This window comes from Lipophrys pholis, assembly GCF_963383615.2.
Source record: "Lipophrys pholis genome assembly, chromosome: 2".
NCBI classification, from domain to species: domain Eukaryota; kingdom Metazoa; phylum Chordata; class Actinopteri; order Blenniiformes; family Blenniidae; genus Lipophrys; species Lipophrys pholis.
Window position 1 is genome coordinate 38,826,269 of NC_137636.1, and position 16,394 is coordinate 38,842,662.

The following is a 16,394-nucleotide window of genomic DNA, read 5'->3' on the forward strand; positions in this document are numbered from 1 at the left end:
GAGGGTTCAATACTTTATTACAAACAAAACCAACGATCCAGGTCCTGATTTCCTTCAGAGATGAATCCTGCAGCCGAGGAGGAGCTGAAGCCAACCTGCCGAACTCAACACATCTCAACAACACAAACACCAGAAAGTTCAACTCCTGTTCGGTGAAAAACTCCACATCCCGATCCTGACATGTCCAGAGCCAGATCACATGACCCGCAGAGGAAACAGGACAAGGGGGGGATGAGAAGTTCTTCATCACACTTTGATTGTCAGTCCTTGTGATTTGATTCACGTGCTGGAAGAAGAAACACGGAGTTATTTGAAGTGTTGCTCAGTCTGTCCGCGACTCCAGGGTTAAAGTGTTTACTGTGAAAGGTTGTACTGCCCCCTGCTGCCAGGAGCGAGGAGGACAGCTTATAGGACCACAGTCAGCAAATTTAATGAGGTAATTTTTCAGTTGCTAACATCTATTTTAAAATCATTCAATCTTAGTTTATAGTTCCAGCGGTCAGTAACAAAGAGTGAGATATACACCTGATGAACAAACATCAGCTGCAGTAAACCAAACGGTAATATACCAAATAAAATCAGTTGGAAAGGCTTAATGGTGAATTAAGAGCAAGTTTGTTTTCCTCTTTTCATTCCTCTCTGCTGAAACACTCGTCCTCCCGACAGGCTCAGCTGCCATCCATTACATCTCCTGTCGTCACACCGCCCTGTCCTTTGGCACCTTGTTATTCTGTGAGCAGCGGTGGTGGTGGGGCAACCTCCACCCTTCGCTCCTTCCCTCCCTCCTTCCCTCCCTCCCTCCCTCCCTCCCTCGCTCCCCCCGTCCCTCCGCCAGGCGTTCTCTCAGTTGCCGGGCTCTGGCAGGGCGGGTGGGTGTGAGGGTGGTTCTGTGGTTCTGTGGTTCAGGCGCTGGGCTGCTGGCAGTGGGTGCAGCAGCGCGCCACCCTCTGCCGGTGCGTCTGGACCTGGACGGTGCAGCGGCTCAAGCCGAAGCTGTGCAGCAGCAGGTGGCGGGCCTTCGCCTGGACCTCCTCCCAGCTGTCGGCACTGGAGGGCGCTGTGGACACAAACGTCTTTTAAATCCTCATGAAATGAGCCTCATCTCATGTGAAAGATCTTTTTTGTTGAGCTGCATGTTGATCTGGGCCAAATTATTACCAAACAATATTACATATAGTCAATCCCCTCCAATCCAATCCCCTCCAATCCAATCCCCTCCAATCCAATCCCCTCCAATCCCCTCCAATCCAATCCCCTCCAATTCAATCCCCTCCAATTCCCTCCAATACCCTTCAATTCCCTCCAATTCCCTTCAATTCCCTCTAATCACCTCCCTCCAATTCAATTCCCTCCAATCCCCATCAATTCCCTCTAATTCCCTCCAATCCCCTTCAATTCCCTCCAATCCCCTTCAATTCCCTCTAATTCCCTCCAATCACCTCCCTCCAATTCAATTCCCTCCAATCCCCTCCAATATAAATGCAGCTTCGCCGTGTTTCCTCGGTGAAGCTGCAGCTTCAGAAGGAAAGCCACACGTCTGGCCACTGAAAATGAAATCTAGAAGAACCCTCTGGACTTTCAAACGCCACTCAGGGATTCGACAAATCTACAGAAATCAATACTCTGACTTCATACTGAGGGGCGTTCCATTGAAAAAGACACCATTGGCAAAACTAAATATGCCTTTGACCTCAAGTAGAAATACTCATTTTAGTGTAAAACAAATAAACACACACAAACTCAATTAACTCATCAGAAATATAAAATCAAACTTCCTGAATAAACAGAATGACAGAGAAAGGTCAAATATATTAACATGGTTTTACTTTGAAATTAATCCAAATGACTGATTAACTGATTTTATTCATCCATCTTCTCGCTCTTATTCCCTCCCAGGTGGTGGTGGTGTCAGTCTGAGCACCGTCACCCAGATCACATTGACCCATTAAGAACCTTCCTGCAGGTGGAGAGCCCACAGGAAGGAGGAGAGCCCACAGGAAGGAGGAGAGCCCACAGGAAGGAGGAGAGCCCACAGGAAGGTGGAGAGCCCACAGGAAGGAGGAGAGCCCACAGGAAGGAGGAGAGCCCACAGGAAGGAGGAGAGCCCACAGGAAGGAGGAGAGCCCACAGGAAGGAGGAGAGCCCACAGGAAGGTGGAGAGCCCACAGGAAGGTGGAGAGCCCACAGGAAGGTGGGTTTATTTCAAATAAAAAATATGAAAGGGATGCGTCTTTATTAAAATGATTAATTGTAGAAATGTCCTTTTAATCAATTAGTTCCATGAGTTCTCTTGCTGCAGGTTAGTAACTAGTCAGTTTGCTGTTCACCTGGTGGAGCAGTGATGAAGCAGAGCCTCATTAAGTGGTTACGTCCTAATTAGAGACTCAAGGGAAAACAAAAGCTTCATTAAAGGTGTATCTTCACCGTGTGTGTGGGTGTGGGTGTGGGTGTGTGTGTGGGTGTGGGTGTGGTGTGTGTGTGTGTGTGTGTGTGTGTGTGTGTGTGTGTGTGTGTGTGTGTGTGTGTGTGTGTGTGTGTGTGTGTGTGTGTGTGATCAGCAGTTCTACTGTGGTCAGTCCTGGTGGTTTTGTTGTTTTCATTTCTTTGGCACAACTTCTCTTCCTCACATGTTTGTGAACCTTTTGACTTCTTGTGTGTTTGGATGTTCTGGATGTCCTGGATGTCCTGGATGTTCTGGATGTCCTGGATGTTCTAGATGTTCTAGATGTCCTAGATGTTTTAGATGTTCTAGATGTCCTAGATGTTTTAGATGTTCTAGATGTCCTAGATGTCCTAGATGTCCTAGATGTTCTAGATGTTCTAGATGTTCTAGATGTCCTAGATGTTCTAGATGTCCTAGATGTCCTGGATGTTCTAGATGTTCTGGATGTCCTGGATGTTCTGGATGTTTGTGCAGTAAAGTTTGAGATTGAGATCAATAAAGCTTTTTCTTCCTCACAGCCACTTGGTTTTGTCGTCACGACTGATTTGTTTTAGTAAAACAAAAGAAGACGAGGACATGAAGCTCCTCCATCCTGAGCCTGGTTCTATGAGCGGGTCAGAAGAGGACTGAGGACTGATTCTTCTACTCACTGAGCTGGAGATGCACCAGCGCTGCAGTCTTGTCGGCCGTCAGCGCCCAGACGTTCAGCTCGTCCACCGACTGGACGTCCTCCAGCTTCAAGAGCTGCTCTCTGATTCGCTGAGTGTCCAGGTGGCAGGGGACGCCTGAGGAGCGAGACCAACAACACCGTCACCGGAAGACAGGCCTTTCACTGAACTACACACACACACACACACACACACACACACACACACACACACACACACACACACACACACACACACACACACACACACACACACACACACACACACACACACACACACACACACACACACACACACACACACACACACACACACACACACACACACACACACACACACACACACACACACACACACACACACACACACACACACACACACACACACACACACACACACACACACACGATTAACTCGGAGGACAGACTTCATGTTAAGTCGAAGGGAAGATTTTAACTGTTGGATTATAAAATGACTCTTCTACATCAGAATGTATTTCTGCAGAAGATCTTCAGACAATAAAAGAACCAGTCAAACAGCCTTGAAACTCCTGGTCTGACTGTTAAAACTGTTTAAAGAAAAGAGAAAGCCGCTCACCTTCCAGCACGATGACGCTGGTGTCTCGGATAATGCGGAATGTCGTGAAGAGAACCAGAGCAGAGAAGATGTAGGTACAGATGGGATCGGCCAGCTTCAAGTCCGGCTGTGAAGTCAGACGGGTAAAGTCACAAAGATTGGACAGAAGCAGGTCTTCTGGGTCAGGACGAGAGAAGAGCTGCTCTCTAATCAAAGATTGGACAGAAGCAGGTCTTCTGGGTCAGGACGAGAGAAGAGCTGCTCTCTAATCAAAGATTGGACAGAAGCAGGTCTTCTGGGTCAGGACGAGAGAAGAGCTGCTCTCTAATCAAAGATTGGACAGCCAGGTTGGCTTGAGGAGGCGGATCATCCAATGTTTAAACTAGTCCTGTGTTAGTGCACCAGATCAGTCTGACCAAAGAGCTGCACCTGAACCAAACCTGGGAGGAGACCGACTCCTTCAAAACGCTGTTTCATGGGTTTTTGGGGTTTTTGATGCAAAATCACGGCTGCAATTTTGACTCTTTAAATTCTTCATTCTGAGGCGACTGGAGACAAAGCCCCCCACCATCACTCTAACTGGGTTCTCACAGCACGGTTGTGGAAGTTATCCAACGTTGGTTGGCATCAGTCGGTCTGGGAGCTGCAGTTCTGTAGTGGGTGGCACTCTTGTCTAACAGAGAGAAGGTCTCCGGTTCGAGTCCAGGCTCAGGGGCGGTTCTGTGTAGAGTCGGAGCCGTCTTGCCGTGTACGAGTGGATTTTCTTCCAGGTGAATCGTGGACTTTTATTTCGCCTGTAGGTGTGAACGTGAGCGTGATATATCATCTGTCACTTTGCATTTGTCCCGTGTTGGACAGGCGCCCCCCCGCTGCACTCTGCCTTCAATCAAACCTCGGTCTACTTGTTTGGTGCAAATGTTCACATTTCCAGAGATGAACTGATGCAACACAATGCTTTGGACCTTCCAACTATAAGACAGTGTGGCCATCCTTATTGGCTTCTAAGAAAGAGAATGCAGACAGCAATCACCTGGAACTCAGCAGTCCTCACCCTACGGCCTGTGCAGCCGGCGAATAAATACGTATTGGCAAATTTAGAATCAACTGGAGGAAAGAGATTCTGGAACGCCAGGCTTGATACCAACGTGAGAAGTTTTACAGGCCATGTTGAATTTGTGCAACAACAGATGGTTTTAAGGAGATTAACTTTAATTATTGGAGAATCATGGGTAATGACCAACTCTTCAGTGAAAACAGAGGCTGTACCTTGAAGCGGACGATGTAGGCAGCGATGAGCACCCCGACGCTCTGGAGAAGATCCCCCACAGCGTGGATGAAGGCTGCTCTGACCGCCAGGCTGCCGTGCGGCCGCTGCTGCTGCCCCGCCCTCCCCGACTGCGAGCCCGACGCCGCGGGGCCGTGAGCATGGGAGTGGCCGTGGCCGTGGGAGTGGGAGTGCAGGTGACCGCCCTGGTTCAGCAGGAAACCCATTCTGAAGACACAAAGAGAGAAAACAGGTTGAGTTCAGGACACAACAAGCTGTGAAACAGGTTTCAGTTCAGGGGCCACATGGAACCCACTTCCATCCCCACTGAGCCGGAGCGGTAAGAATGGTGCCAGGACAACCTTTAGCATTCAAACTGGAGGGCAGAGGAGTCGTCATGGAAACAATTACTATGGGAAATGACTACAAGCTCAACAGTTTCATGCAAAACTCAGTGAAATGTCTCAGACTTCTCCTGCAGCTGTTGCATTATGGGAGTTTTCATAATCTCACCCTGGCTGTGAGGCTAATGCTAGGTAGCTCGCGCTCATGGCTGCATCATCAATATCTCAGCTCGGGTCTCAGTGTGGCGTCTTCTCCGAGGACATTTGTTTCAAAAACCTCGGTTTTCTTGGCATTTTCACACTTTTCTTGGTGTTTGTCAGGACTGGAGCCCGTCATCTCTGACACCCCTGCTATAGGTGAAGTTAAACACATGAAAATGTTTGAGATAAATCTTAATAATTAACAGTCATTCCATGTATGATGCTGGCGTCTTTGTGCTTTGAGATTTGGACTTGGATCATATTTGAATCGGCTGCGTTGAGCTTTTCTTTTTTCTCTGATCACATGTCCATTTGCAGTATTTCAAATCATTTCAGAAGCTTAGCAGCCGTTACGTTTTGTGGAATTTTAATCTTCAGTCATCCTGCCTGGTGCCAGCGGGTGTGAAATAATGTAGAAATAATGAAGCATGATACTATCCAGTAACAATACCACTCCATATGACTGGGCCCATGCATTCTGCTAGAAGGAATAATTCATGGAAACATAACTTATTGCAGTCCAGTCAGGCTCTTGTGAGTGTTGAGAGCACGGGGACAGTAAATGGGAGCTGCGCTGGACAGCCTTACTTTGGACTGGACACTGATCAGGTTCCACCTACATGAGGTTGACGGCGACGCCCACAGCAGCTGTGATGAGCATGACATCACCATCGATGTCGAAGTCTTGGTGCAGCGTCCTCTGAACCGCCTCGTAGAGCAGAATGGCCGTCAGGATGTAGATGAGCAGCACGCTGAGCACCGCCGACACCACCTCTACACAACAGAGACGGACGAGATAAAGACCAGATCAGGGTTCCTGTCCAGGTTTTCTTTTTCCAGGGACCGGTTGTGAGCACCAGGTTGGACTCATACTTCACACATCTGATGAAATTAATTCAGTAACATTCCTCAGTGTGTGTGTGTGTGTGTGTGTGTGTGTGTGTGTGTGTGTGTGTGTGTGTGTGTGTGTGTGTGTGTGTGTGTGTGTGTGTGTGTGTGGATAAAGGACGTCTTCATGTGTTCTCGTCGTTCACACTAAATTCTGAAACTCCCCTGAGAGTGGCGGCAGATAGGAAGACTCATTAAAGGTTTTTTATTTAAAGACATGAGGATATAATTCATTCAGAAAAAAATCCACCACCTGTTATCTTATCTTCTATCAATGGTTTTATTGCTCCAGGATGACTTCTGGGTGAATTTCCCATGATTCACTGGGCTCATCTCTGACTTCTCTTCTTTAGATTTTCTATTCATTTTGTTAGTTAAATCATCCTCGACCTGGAAAGCTCATATGTTTTTATTAATCAATGATCTTTTTATTGAATTTTCAAACAAGAGAATTAACACGGTATAGATTTCCTTTGTGCGCGACACATCAGTATAAAGTAAAAGAGCAGTAGTGAGAACAAATTCTATGCAGAATATTTGTACAGTGACAGTTCAAAACCCCAAAAGTGAAAAAGACAAACAAACAAAAAAAACAGAACAGAAAAGATAAACAAAAAGCAACAACAACAACAAAAAAAGAAAAAAAGAAAACCCAAGAACAATCATGACTCAATCTGCAAAACATTCCTGGCAAAAAACCAAAATAATCAGAGAATGGCACCGGTGACACGTCCTCCAAGCAGCAGGAAGGACAAGTTCTTTTATCGTCCCAATCCCAGTCTCAAGCTGAAACTGCAGTAAATAAGGATGAGTGGAAGTGGAATCAGTGGGGATTAGACGGGTATCTTACAAAGGGTCCCCAGACCTTTTCAAATTTCCCTCCTTGGTTCTGGACAGAGAACCTGATCTTTTCCAGACTCAGGCAAGACATTACATCTGATGACTACTGATTGTAGGTTGGGAGGGCAGCACCCTAACATCTGAGCAAACTAACACGCCTGGCCAGGAGGGAAGTGACTGACTGCATGCGGCGGATATCAGAGGAGACGTTGTGGCTCCCTGAGTAAAAACCAAATAAGGCTAGAAGGGGGTCAGGTGTAATAGTTACCCCCGAGACCACAGATAGAACATATTGGCAGGAGCTCTTTCAAACTCTAAGCTTGGGGCAGACCCAGAATGAATGGATCAGTGTGGCTTCGTCAACCCTAACACTACATTTATCACACTGAGGATTCACCTCTGGGTAACTATGAGAAAGCTTGGCCTTAGACCAGTGGGCCCTATGGACCACCTTAAACTGCAATAGGGAGGGACGAGAGCAGAATGACGTAGCGTTAACAGGCCCTAAGATTGAATCCCAAGCATCATCAGACAGAAGCTGGTTCAGGTCCTGTTCCCAGGCCGTCCTGATCTTAGCTGGAGATGCTCGGTTCAGCTTACTGTAAATGTTTGAGATCATACCTTTACCACAAGGCTGCAAGCTAAGAATGTCATCGATTACAGAGCTCTGAGGAGCCTCTGGGAAACCTGCGACCTGGCTTTGGAGAAAATTACGAATTTGTAAGTAACTGAAAAGGTGTGTTCTTGGAATGCCGAACTTATTTGTGAGATGATCAAAAGAAGCAAAGTTATTATCGATGAAGAGATCCATTAAAGACTGCAGTACATCCAGAACAGCAGCCAGGATCCTGATGAAGGTCCGAAAACACGACCCCCCCGATTACCTACAAGAGCTTCTCATCCCCCAGAACTCTGCTCGTACTCCGCTCTTCAGCCAAACACTCCCTCCAAGTCCCCAGAACCAACCTCTGCATGATGGGTGATCGGGCCTTCTCATCAGTTGCCCCAAAACTCTGGAATGCCCTCCCTGAGGGCTCCACAAGCGACTGACGCTTTTAAACAAAACCTAAAAACTTCTTCTTTTTTTTTATGTGTACCTTTTAAACTTTAACCACTTTTTCTCACCCTGACCTACCTTTTCTTTTAATAATTTTTATTTTCTCATTGCAAATAAAATGTATTATTATTATTACTACTTGAAATAGGACAGGGTTAGAGAGGGTAGCACAGAGGTAAAACTTGAAAATGCACAAACATTTCTGTGCTGAATGATGTGAAACCTGCTTTTCCACACTCTAAGGCATTAACCCACAGGGGATATGAACTTTTGTACTTTACAGTGTGAGCTCATGAAAACCCTCGCCTGCCGCCATTTCCTTCAAGTCAGTAGGTTTGCGTCTCATGCTTTGTGTTTTCAGTGCCTGCGCTGTCTGTGGTTATCACTGCAGGTTCCTGATCTGACCTGGTCCCTGGAACCTGCTCAGTATGTCCTGTTTATTGTTTCTCTGCGCTGTTCTTCCCTCGCTGCGCTCCTCGACTGGTCCAGCCAGATGGCCGTTGATCTTCAACTCTAGCTCTCTCAGTTTTCCTTTGCCACTGCTCATGTGGAAAACGTTTGGGCTTCTCATCTTTTTATTGGAACGTTTTGACAGTTTGAGCAGAATGAGATGAGATAACAACACTGAAAAGTGCCGAGCAGTTTTCAAGAGATGTTAATGGCTCACAGAAAGTGGAACCAGTGGTTTGCAATGAGGCGTTAAACTGAAAAGGAAAATTGTAAAATCCATCTGATGTCTGCTCTTTCAACCCTCCCACATACCTTGTCTCAACCTGATCTGGGTTTCTCTGCTGAACACACACTTTTTCCTGAAAGTGACTCCTCTGCATCTGTTCACCTGGAAGGAACCGCCACCAGAGGACGGAGGTGTGAGGAGAACAAGTGGGGACGTTTCTTTAAAACTCACCCAGACGATGTAACCCAAAGGTGAATCTCTTGGTGGGGGGCTTGGTCGAGAGCCAGAGGGCCAGCAGAGAAAACAAAATCCCCACGACGTCCGTTAGAATGTGGACGGCGTCGCTCATGATGGCCAAACTGTTTGAGACATAACCGCCTGCAAGCAGGAGAAAACATAACCATTAAAATACTGATTGGTGCGAGATTCAAGCCACTTTGAGCCTTTTCACTGAGGAAATGTGTATTTATTTTATTATTGTTGCTGTAGGATGATCAACAAATGAACAATGAGTTAGTGCTTCAAGAACTTTTTTTAAAATGAAATTTTTCATTCGGTGTGTTTTTCACAGTACGAATTTAGTCTGTGATTGGACGGTTTGAGGAGGGTCACTGGAATGACAAATAATATATGAACTCAAAGTTTGATTCCTCTGCTTTGTGGTCGTTTTTGTATTTTCAAGATAACATGTACATTATGGAAGTTGTAGTTATGAACAGCATGCATGTTCAATCGATTCCACTGTCGAAGTTAAAGTATAACATATAAAGGTATAGAGGTAAACTGGGCAGGAGACAAACGACTTTATACTTTCAGTTGTTTATCTGAACACCTATAGAAGTATGCGTTATAATGAAGTCGGTGTCATGGCTGAATATGTCTCCTGTGTTCACTGCTGCTCGCTGAGTCAGCTGTGATCGGCGCCCTGCTAACCTAAGTTGGATAAATATTCACTTTATTAAATAACTTGTTCCTCGTAGAAAACCGGACGTGGCTAACGTTCTAATAAATACACCGATTATAAAAGGAGGGAGATCCTTAAACCAGAACTATCAATTCAGTGTCTCATTAGATGAAAAAAAAACTTGTCCAGAAAATAAAAATCCTCGATGTCACATCGAAATAGAAATGTTGAGGGCCTATAAAGCACTTTTATTTTTATACATTTGGTTCTGGAATAGTGTTTTAAATTAGAAAGTGCATCATGTCTAGATTCTCACTTTCACGAGAGACGCCACTTTAAGACGCCGCAGCATGAAATTGAGACACGGCTTGTTAATAATCCTGATTCCCTTCCTGCAACAACTTTGTGTTTGTTCCCAACACACAAGGGCAAGATTCAACCTGCACTGCCGCACAACAAACTTCAGAAAACATTGTTAAGCTTTAGGATCAATGGACGAGCGGCTTTACAGTTTCAACTGAAGAGAAAAGCTGGCTGGACGGATCATTGAGGCACAAACCGATCAGCTCACCACTCTGACCGGATGGACGTTAGTTCTGCCCGACACTGAGTCTGATAGTTTAACTCTGGTTTTACAGTTTAACTCTGATACCTTGTGTTGTTGACACACTCCCTTGAACTACATTACATAATCTTTACTGGATGATTAATGTTTAATGTGAAAGGCCAGCTCTGCTCCAGGGCGCCGACTCAGCTGGTTCTTCCTCTAATCCAGCAGAGCTGCAGAACATGGAAGTATCTTCCAGTCAAGTCATTGGCTGCATCTCAATGTTTTCTTAAAAGATCATGTCCAGACAAACATATTGAGTAGGGATGCCCCGATCCGAAGATATCGGATCGGGGCCGATATTGGTGATTGGTGAGTGATCGGGAATCTGTAAATCCAGCCGATCCCCCCGCAGATCTAAAAAAAAACGAAACCTTTTTCCCATCAGCTGCCATAAAGCTGAACCGTGTGCCACCTGCCGTAAACTGAGGTGAGCAGCCTGAAGCCACTGAGAGGATCAACCAGCAGTCTGGAGGGAGTTTAAGGTGGATAACCAAACCAGTCCTGAGAGGTGGAGCACCAGAGCTTCACCACAGTCCTGAGAGGTGGAGCACCAGAGCTTCACCACAGTCCTGAGAGGTGGAGCACCAGAGCTTCACCACAGTCCTGAGAGGTGGAGCACCAGAGCTTCACCACAGTCCTGAGAGGTGGAGCACCAGAGCTTCACCACAGTCCTGAGAGGTGGAGCACCAGAGCTTCACCACAGTCCTGAGAGGTGGAGCACCGGAGCTTCACCACAGTCCTGAGAGGTGGAGCACCAGAGCTTCACCACAGTCCTGAGAGGTGGAGCACCAGAGCTTCACCACAGTCCTGAGAGGTGGAGCACCAGAGCTTCGTTTAACACAACTAATCTGATAAGACATCTAAAAAGTAAACATGCGGCGGAGTACGCTCAGTTTACAACAACAACTAAAGAAAAAGCTGCAGCGAAGCAGCAAACTCTCCACTTTAAAATAAAGGACTTTAAAATAAAGGACTTTAAAATAAAGGATTTTAAAATAAAGGATTTTAAAATAAAGGCTCAGTCCCCACAGGGAGCGATATGGTGAAACAAGAACCCAGAAGGTTCCTCTAGTTTGAAGGGAGACTGGGATATTCTGAATAAGTTTTTGAGAGTACTATGTTCAGAGTACCTTAGTCAAACAGGTTTTACCACTTTGAAGTAGAATGAAGTGTTTATAATTCACATTGAAATGTAAATGTTCAGTGACATTCAGGTCAAACCTCTCATACTGCTTTAAGGTAAACTGGAATTTAATACACAAAGAAGTTACATTGGAGCCTGAGAGTATTTATGTTTAAGATTTATTTATTTATTTTTATTATTGTATTTGCACTTTTTTAGGACTTATTTTCAACCCAACCAGCCAAAGACACTTTGAAGTGGAATTGGTTTTACTGAATACTGTTTATGTTGTAGTTTTTATACTTTATATGTTAAACTGATTCACTGGGTTTCATTTTTAGTTTTTTTAATTTGCCACCAAATGCAGGTGAAGTAGTTTAAGTTAAGATAAATAAGAGAAACAAGACTGCAGAGTATAACTGGGGTTTTGTTCTTCTGACTGAATAAAGTTTAAATAAGTTCTTAAGTCGTTCTGAGAAGTATTGTGATTCAATAAGTGAGTTTTACAATAATTTCTAGGTAAACAAACCTTCTGCCAATAGTGCTTTTAGCTTCAGACATCTTAGTCGCTCCAAAAATACACTATTGAGTATATTTGCAATAGTAATGTAAGTATTGGATCAGGAAAGTATCGGTATCGGCCGATACGCAATTCTGAAAAATCGGATCGGTATCGGGTTCAAAAAACTGTGATCGGGACATCCCCAGTTATTGAGCAGGACATTGTTCAGTTTTACCACTGATATGGAAGTCAAAATGCTTTTGCATAAAATAATAACTAAGTAGGTCGTAAAGGAATTTATTCCATTTATTCCGTTTGAAATGGTGAAATCGTATCACAAGTTAAAATCATTCATGCAACATTGTGAAAAGTTTTGCTCCTTGAGAAACTTCACCTGAAACACTGATGTTTTGAACTTGATCATGTGACGTGGTACTAACTAGTTGTTTAACAGTGATAGAACAGTGAATGTGATCACAGTACAACAGCAAACAGTCATATTCCAACTTGAGAAAGGATTTGCCTTAAATGATCTAGTGATCAAGGGACAATCACTTTTGTGTTGCAGCAATCTATACAGTAGCAATTTTCAGCTCTTTTAAACACTTAATTATTGACTAAATGACCCAACATACGACTTTACACAGAACTGTAAAACATCAGCTATTTTCTAAGTTTGGATGACGAAAGACGCAGCCTCAACGTTTGTTTCTTTTGTTGTTAAAATAAATTGGTTAATTAAGGAAATCATAAGAGTCAAAACTAAAAAGGTCTCAATTCTTCTAATATGAGAACATGGGTTCATGAATATATCTCTTTAAAAAGCAACGGTTTTATTAAACTAATGATTGTTATTGATTGTTTTGTTTGGTGATTCTGTTTTAGATCTGACTTCAGTAAATAAAGAAGAGCCCGATCGGGTGCAAACTTTTGACGAGTCGCCCCAACAAGTCTTTTAACAACTCGTTTTGTGACTTTGACTAGTTTTTCCACTGAACGTTCTTCCTCACAGTATCTCACAAGTTAACTCTGATAACCAACCTAGTGATGGTTGGTCAAACTAAACCAAGAAGCACATTTGAGAAAAAACAGCAAAGCACCAATCAGGGAGGGAAAGTGATACGATTTAGATTCTATTTTACATTCTGCTTAATGAACCGATTCTCTTATCAATTCTCATCTGTTAGAAGTAGTTTGAAGTAACGACCTCACAAACTCAGCAGTGAGGTCTTATCAATACTATCAGTATTAAGAGCAGAGGAAGCTCTAATGCTGCCACTGGGTTGAGATTCTGTCCGGAGCAAATGGGGAAACGCTTCATTTATTCAAAGTCACTGCTGCTGTGTGTGAATGTTTCTGCATGTTGTTTGTATTTCCTCCCTTTCATGAAATATCCACTTTGCAATATCACAAGTTGCCCTGTTGTCGTCCTTTCACCTGAAATGGAATCAAAACTCTGAAGCGTTTGAGCGCCATGTTCCCCGCTGGCTGCAGTGGTGAATGACGTCGCTACGAAGCTTGGGTAAGTTACACAAGGTGTGTGGCCACGTCACTGACGCCCACTGGAATCGATAAGAGAACCGTTTGTTCAAGTAGCAAAGGATTCCAAGGAATTCAAACACTGGGAACTGTTTCTGAACAAGAACCGGTTTTTGATTCACATCTGTCCTGACAAGTCTGTCAAATGATAAACATCAACCTCCATTTTCCCTGGAGTCAAATCTGATAATCAATAATCATGACTGAGTCGTCTGAGAATATTCACCCACACAAGAAGAACCTCGATCAACTTAATGTTTGTGTGTCATGTTGTGTCCTGCAGAAATTAAAAACACTTACCGATGATTTCCCCCACCATGAAAAAGAAATAGAGCAAAGCAGCGATGGTGAGCCTCTTCATCACCTTCCTGTGTTTGAGCCGCTCCCTCTTCTTGGTGCAGTTGTCACATGGGTCCATATTGAGCCCCGGGCTGCCCAGGCTGGAAGAGGAGTCCAGCAGGGAGTCGTCGTCGTCCGCCACCACCAGCGTGTTCACCGCCACTCCGTTGGACGGCGCTCCGGCCGAGTAGTCGGACATCTCTCCGGACACCACAACTTTCAGCTTGTTGAACTTGGGCGCCTCATCCTCCACCAGCTCGTCGGAGAAGTCGAAGGGGGCGGTGTCGCTCAGGTCCCAGTCGCTGCGCTCCCTCCTGAAGGCAGACCGCACCTTGCTGAAGAGGTTCCCACCCGACATCTTCAATACTTCTGGAGGCGATGAGCTCTAATCTAGGTAACTGTCCGCTGAGGTAATCACTCACATTTCTGTAGTGAGAGACGAAGGAAGAACTGCATTTCTACTCCATCTTAGCACCTGCAGGAGGAAAACAAGTAAACAAAAGTGATACTTAGGAACAATATGAGCTTTCGTAGGTACATTCATGATGTATTCCTCTCATGTGTCATGAAGGGCTCAGGTTCTGCAAAATCCACTTCCAAAAGGTTTTCCAACAGTAATACACCACGTTCCAAATTATAATGCAAATTATATATTTCTTTAATTTTCCTAAATAGTTGATAGAAATGACAGTCACGATAATTTTCAACTCATCAACTGCTACAGCCTAACTCAAATGTTATTGAACAAACCTCCCAATGATAACTGTGTGTTTTTCAAAAATAAAAAACTTAAAATGCACTGTTTCAAATTATTACGCACAACAGAGTTTCAAAACATTTTATAGGTTTTAAAGAACTGAAAATAGTCATTTGTTGAATTTACAGCATGAGGAGGTCATAATAATGAAATCAAAAGCTATTTTAATCAAAAACATCTTAACAGGTGAAGTTCCATCTTATCATAGGACCCCTCGTTGGATAGCAGCTTCACAATTCTTGCTTCCATTGAATTTGTGAGTTATTGGAGAATTTCTGCTTGAATTTCTTTGCAGGATGTCAGAAGAGCCTCCCAGAGCTGCTGCTTGGATGTAAACTGCCTCCCACCCTCATAGATCTTCTGCTTGAGGACGCGCCAAAGGTTCTCACTAGGGTTGAGGTCAGGGGAGGATGGGGGAGGATGGGAGAGGATGGGGGAGGATGGGGGAGGATGGGAGAGGATGGGGGAGGATGGGAGAGGATGGGAGAGGATGGGGGAGGATGGGAGAGGATGGGAGAGGATGGGGGAGGATGGGGGAGGATGGGAGAGGATGGGGGAGGATGGGGGAGGATGGGAGAGGATGGGGGAGGATGGGGGAGGATGGGAGAGGATGGGAGAGGATGGGAGAGGATGGGGGAGGATGGGGGAGGATGGGGGAGGATGGGAGAGGATGGGAGAGGATGGGAGAGGATGGGGGAGGATGGGGGCCACACCATGAGTTTCTCTCCTTTTATGCCCATAGCAGCCAATGATGAAGAGGTACTCCTTGCAGCATGAGATGGTGCATTGTCATGCATGAAGAGGATTTTGTGACGGAAAGCACAGTTCTTCTTTTAGAACCATGGAAGAAAGTGGTCAGTCATAAACTGCCCATACCTCTCAGAGGTCATTTTCACACCTTCAGGGACCCTAAAGGGTCCGACCAGCTCTCTACCCATGATTCTGGCCCAAAACATGACTCCACCACCTCCTTGCTGACGTCGCAGCCTTGTTGGGACCTGGTGGCCATCCACCAACCATCCACTACTCCATCCACTACTCCATCCACCAACCATCCACTACTCCATCCACCAACCATCCACTACTCCATCCACCAACCATCCACTACTCCATCCACTACTCCATCCACCAACCATCCACTACTCCATCCACCAACCATCCACTACTCCATCCACCAACCATCTACTACTCCATCCACCAACCATCCACTACTCCATCCACCAACCATCCACTACTCCATCCACCTGGACCATCCATGGTTGCACGGCACTCATCAGTGAAGGGAAACAGTGGCTGCTTCTAGATCCACAAGGCCGTAACTTCTAGAAAAAACATGTGCCAGAAGTACTATATGAAGTACTTTGTCTTTAAAACAAAAGAGCACGGTGTCTCCATCAACACTGAAGCTCCACTGTGTAAACAGTGTTAGAGAACACGTCTGGTCCAGAGAGGAAACACTACTAACCTGCTACACTACTAACCTGCTACACTACTAACCTGCTACACTACTAACCTGCTACACTACTAACCTGCTAAACTCCTGAAGGACAAACACCCAGAACCACAGCTAGTAACTTAAATACCCATGAAAAAATTGCTCTGGAAAAAAATGTAAGCTATTATAAATATTAGTATTATAAATATAATATAAATAATATAAAGG

General features: G+C 45.0%; 1 protein-coding gene across 2 annotated transcripts in view; it reads right to left on the reverse strand.

Moving 5' to 3' along the window:
- The window catches only part of slc30a4 (solute carrier family 30 member 4), a 25,218-nt gene continuing 8,824 nt past the window's right edge, over nt 1-16,394 (reverse strand). The window contains exons 2-9 of one of the 2 annotated variants that reach the window (XM_080490134.1): nt 14,397-14,449; nt 13,936-14,288; nt 9,189-9,335; nt 6,117-6,270; nt 4,954-5,179; nt 3,709-3,814; nt 3,094-3,228; nt 1-1,057 (exon numbers count right to left, since the gene is read on the reverse strand). In XM_080490134.1, coding sequence (XP_080346260.1) covers nt 903-1,057; nt 3,094-3,228; nt 3,709-3,814; nt 4,954-5,179; nt 6,117-6,270; nt 9,189-9,335; nt 13,936-14,288; nt 14,397-14,398 — 1,278 coding nt within the window. In that variant the 5' untranslated portion in view covers nt 14,399-14,449 and the 3' untranslated portion in view covers nt 1-902. Of the gene's footprint in view, nt 1,058-3,093; nt 3,229-3,708; nt 3,815-4,953; nt 5,180-6,116; nt 6,271-9,188; nt 9,336-13,935; nt 14,450-16,394 lie in introns of both variants that reach the window. The other variant, XM_080490133.1, reaches the window with a different exon arrangement.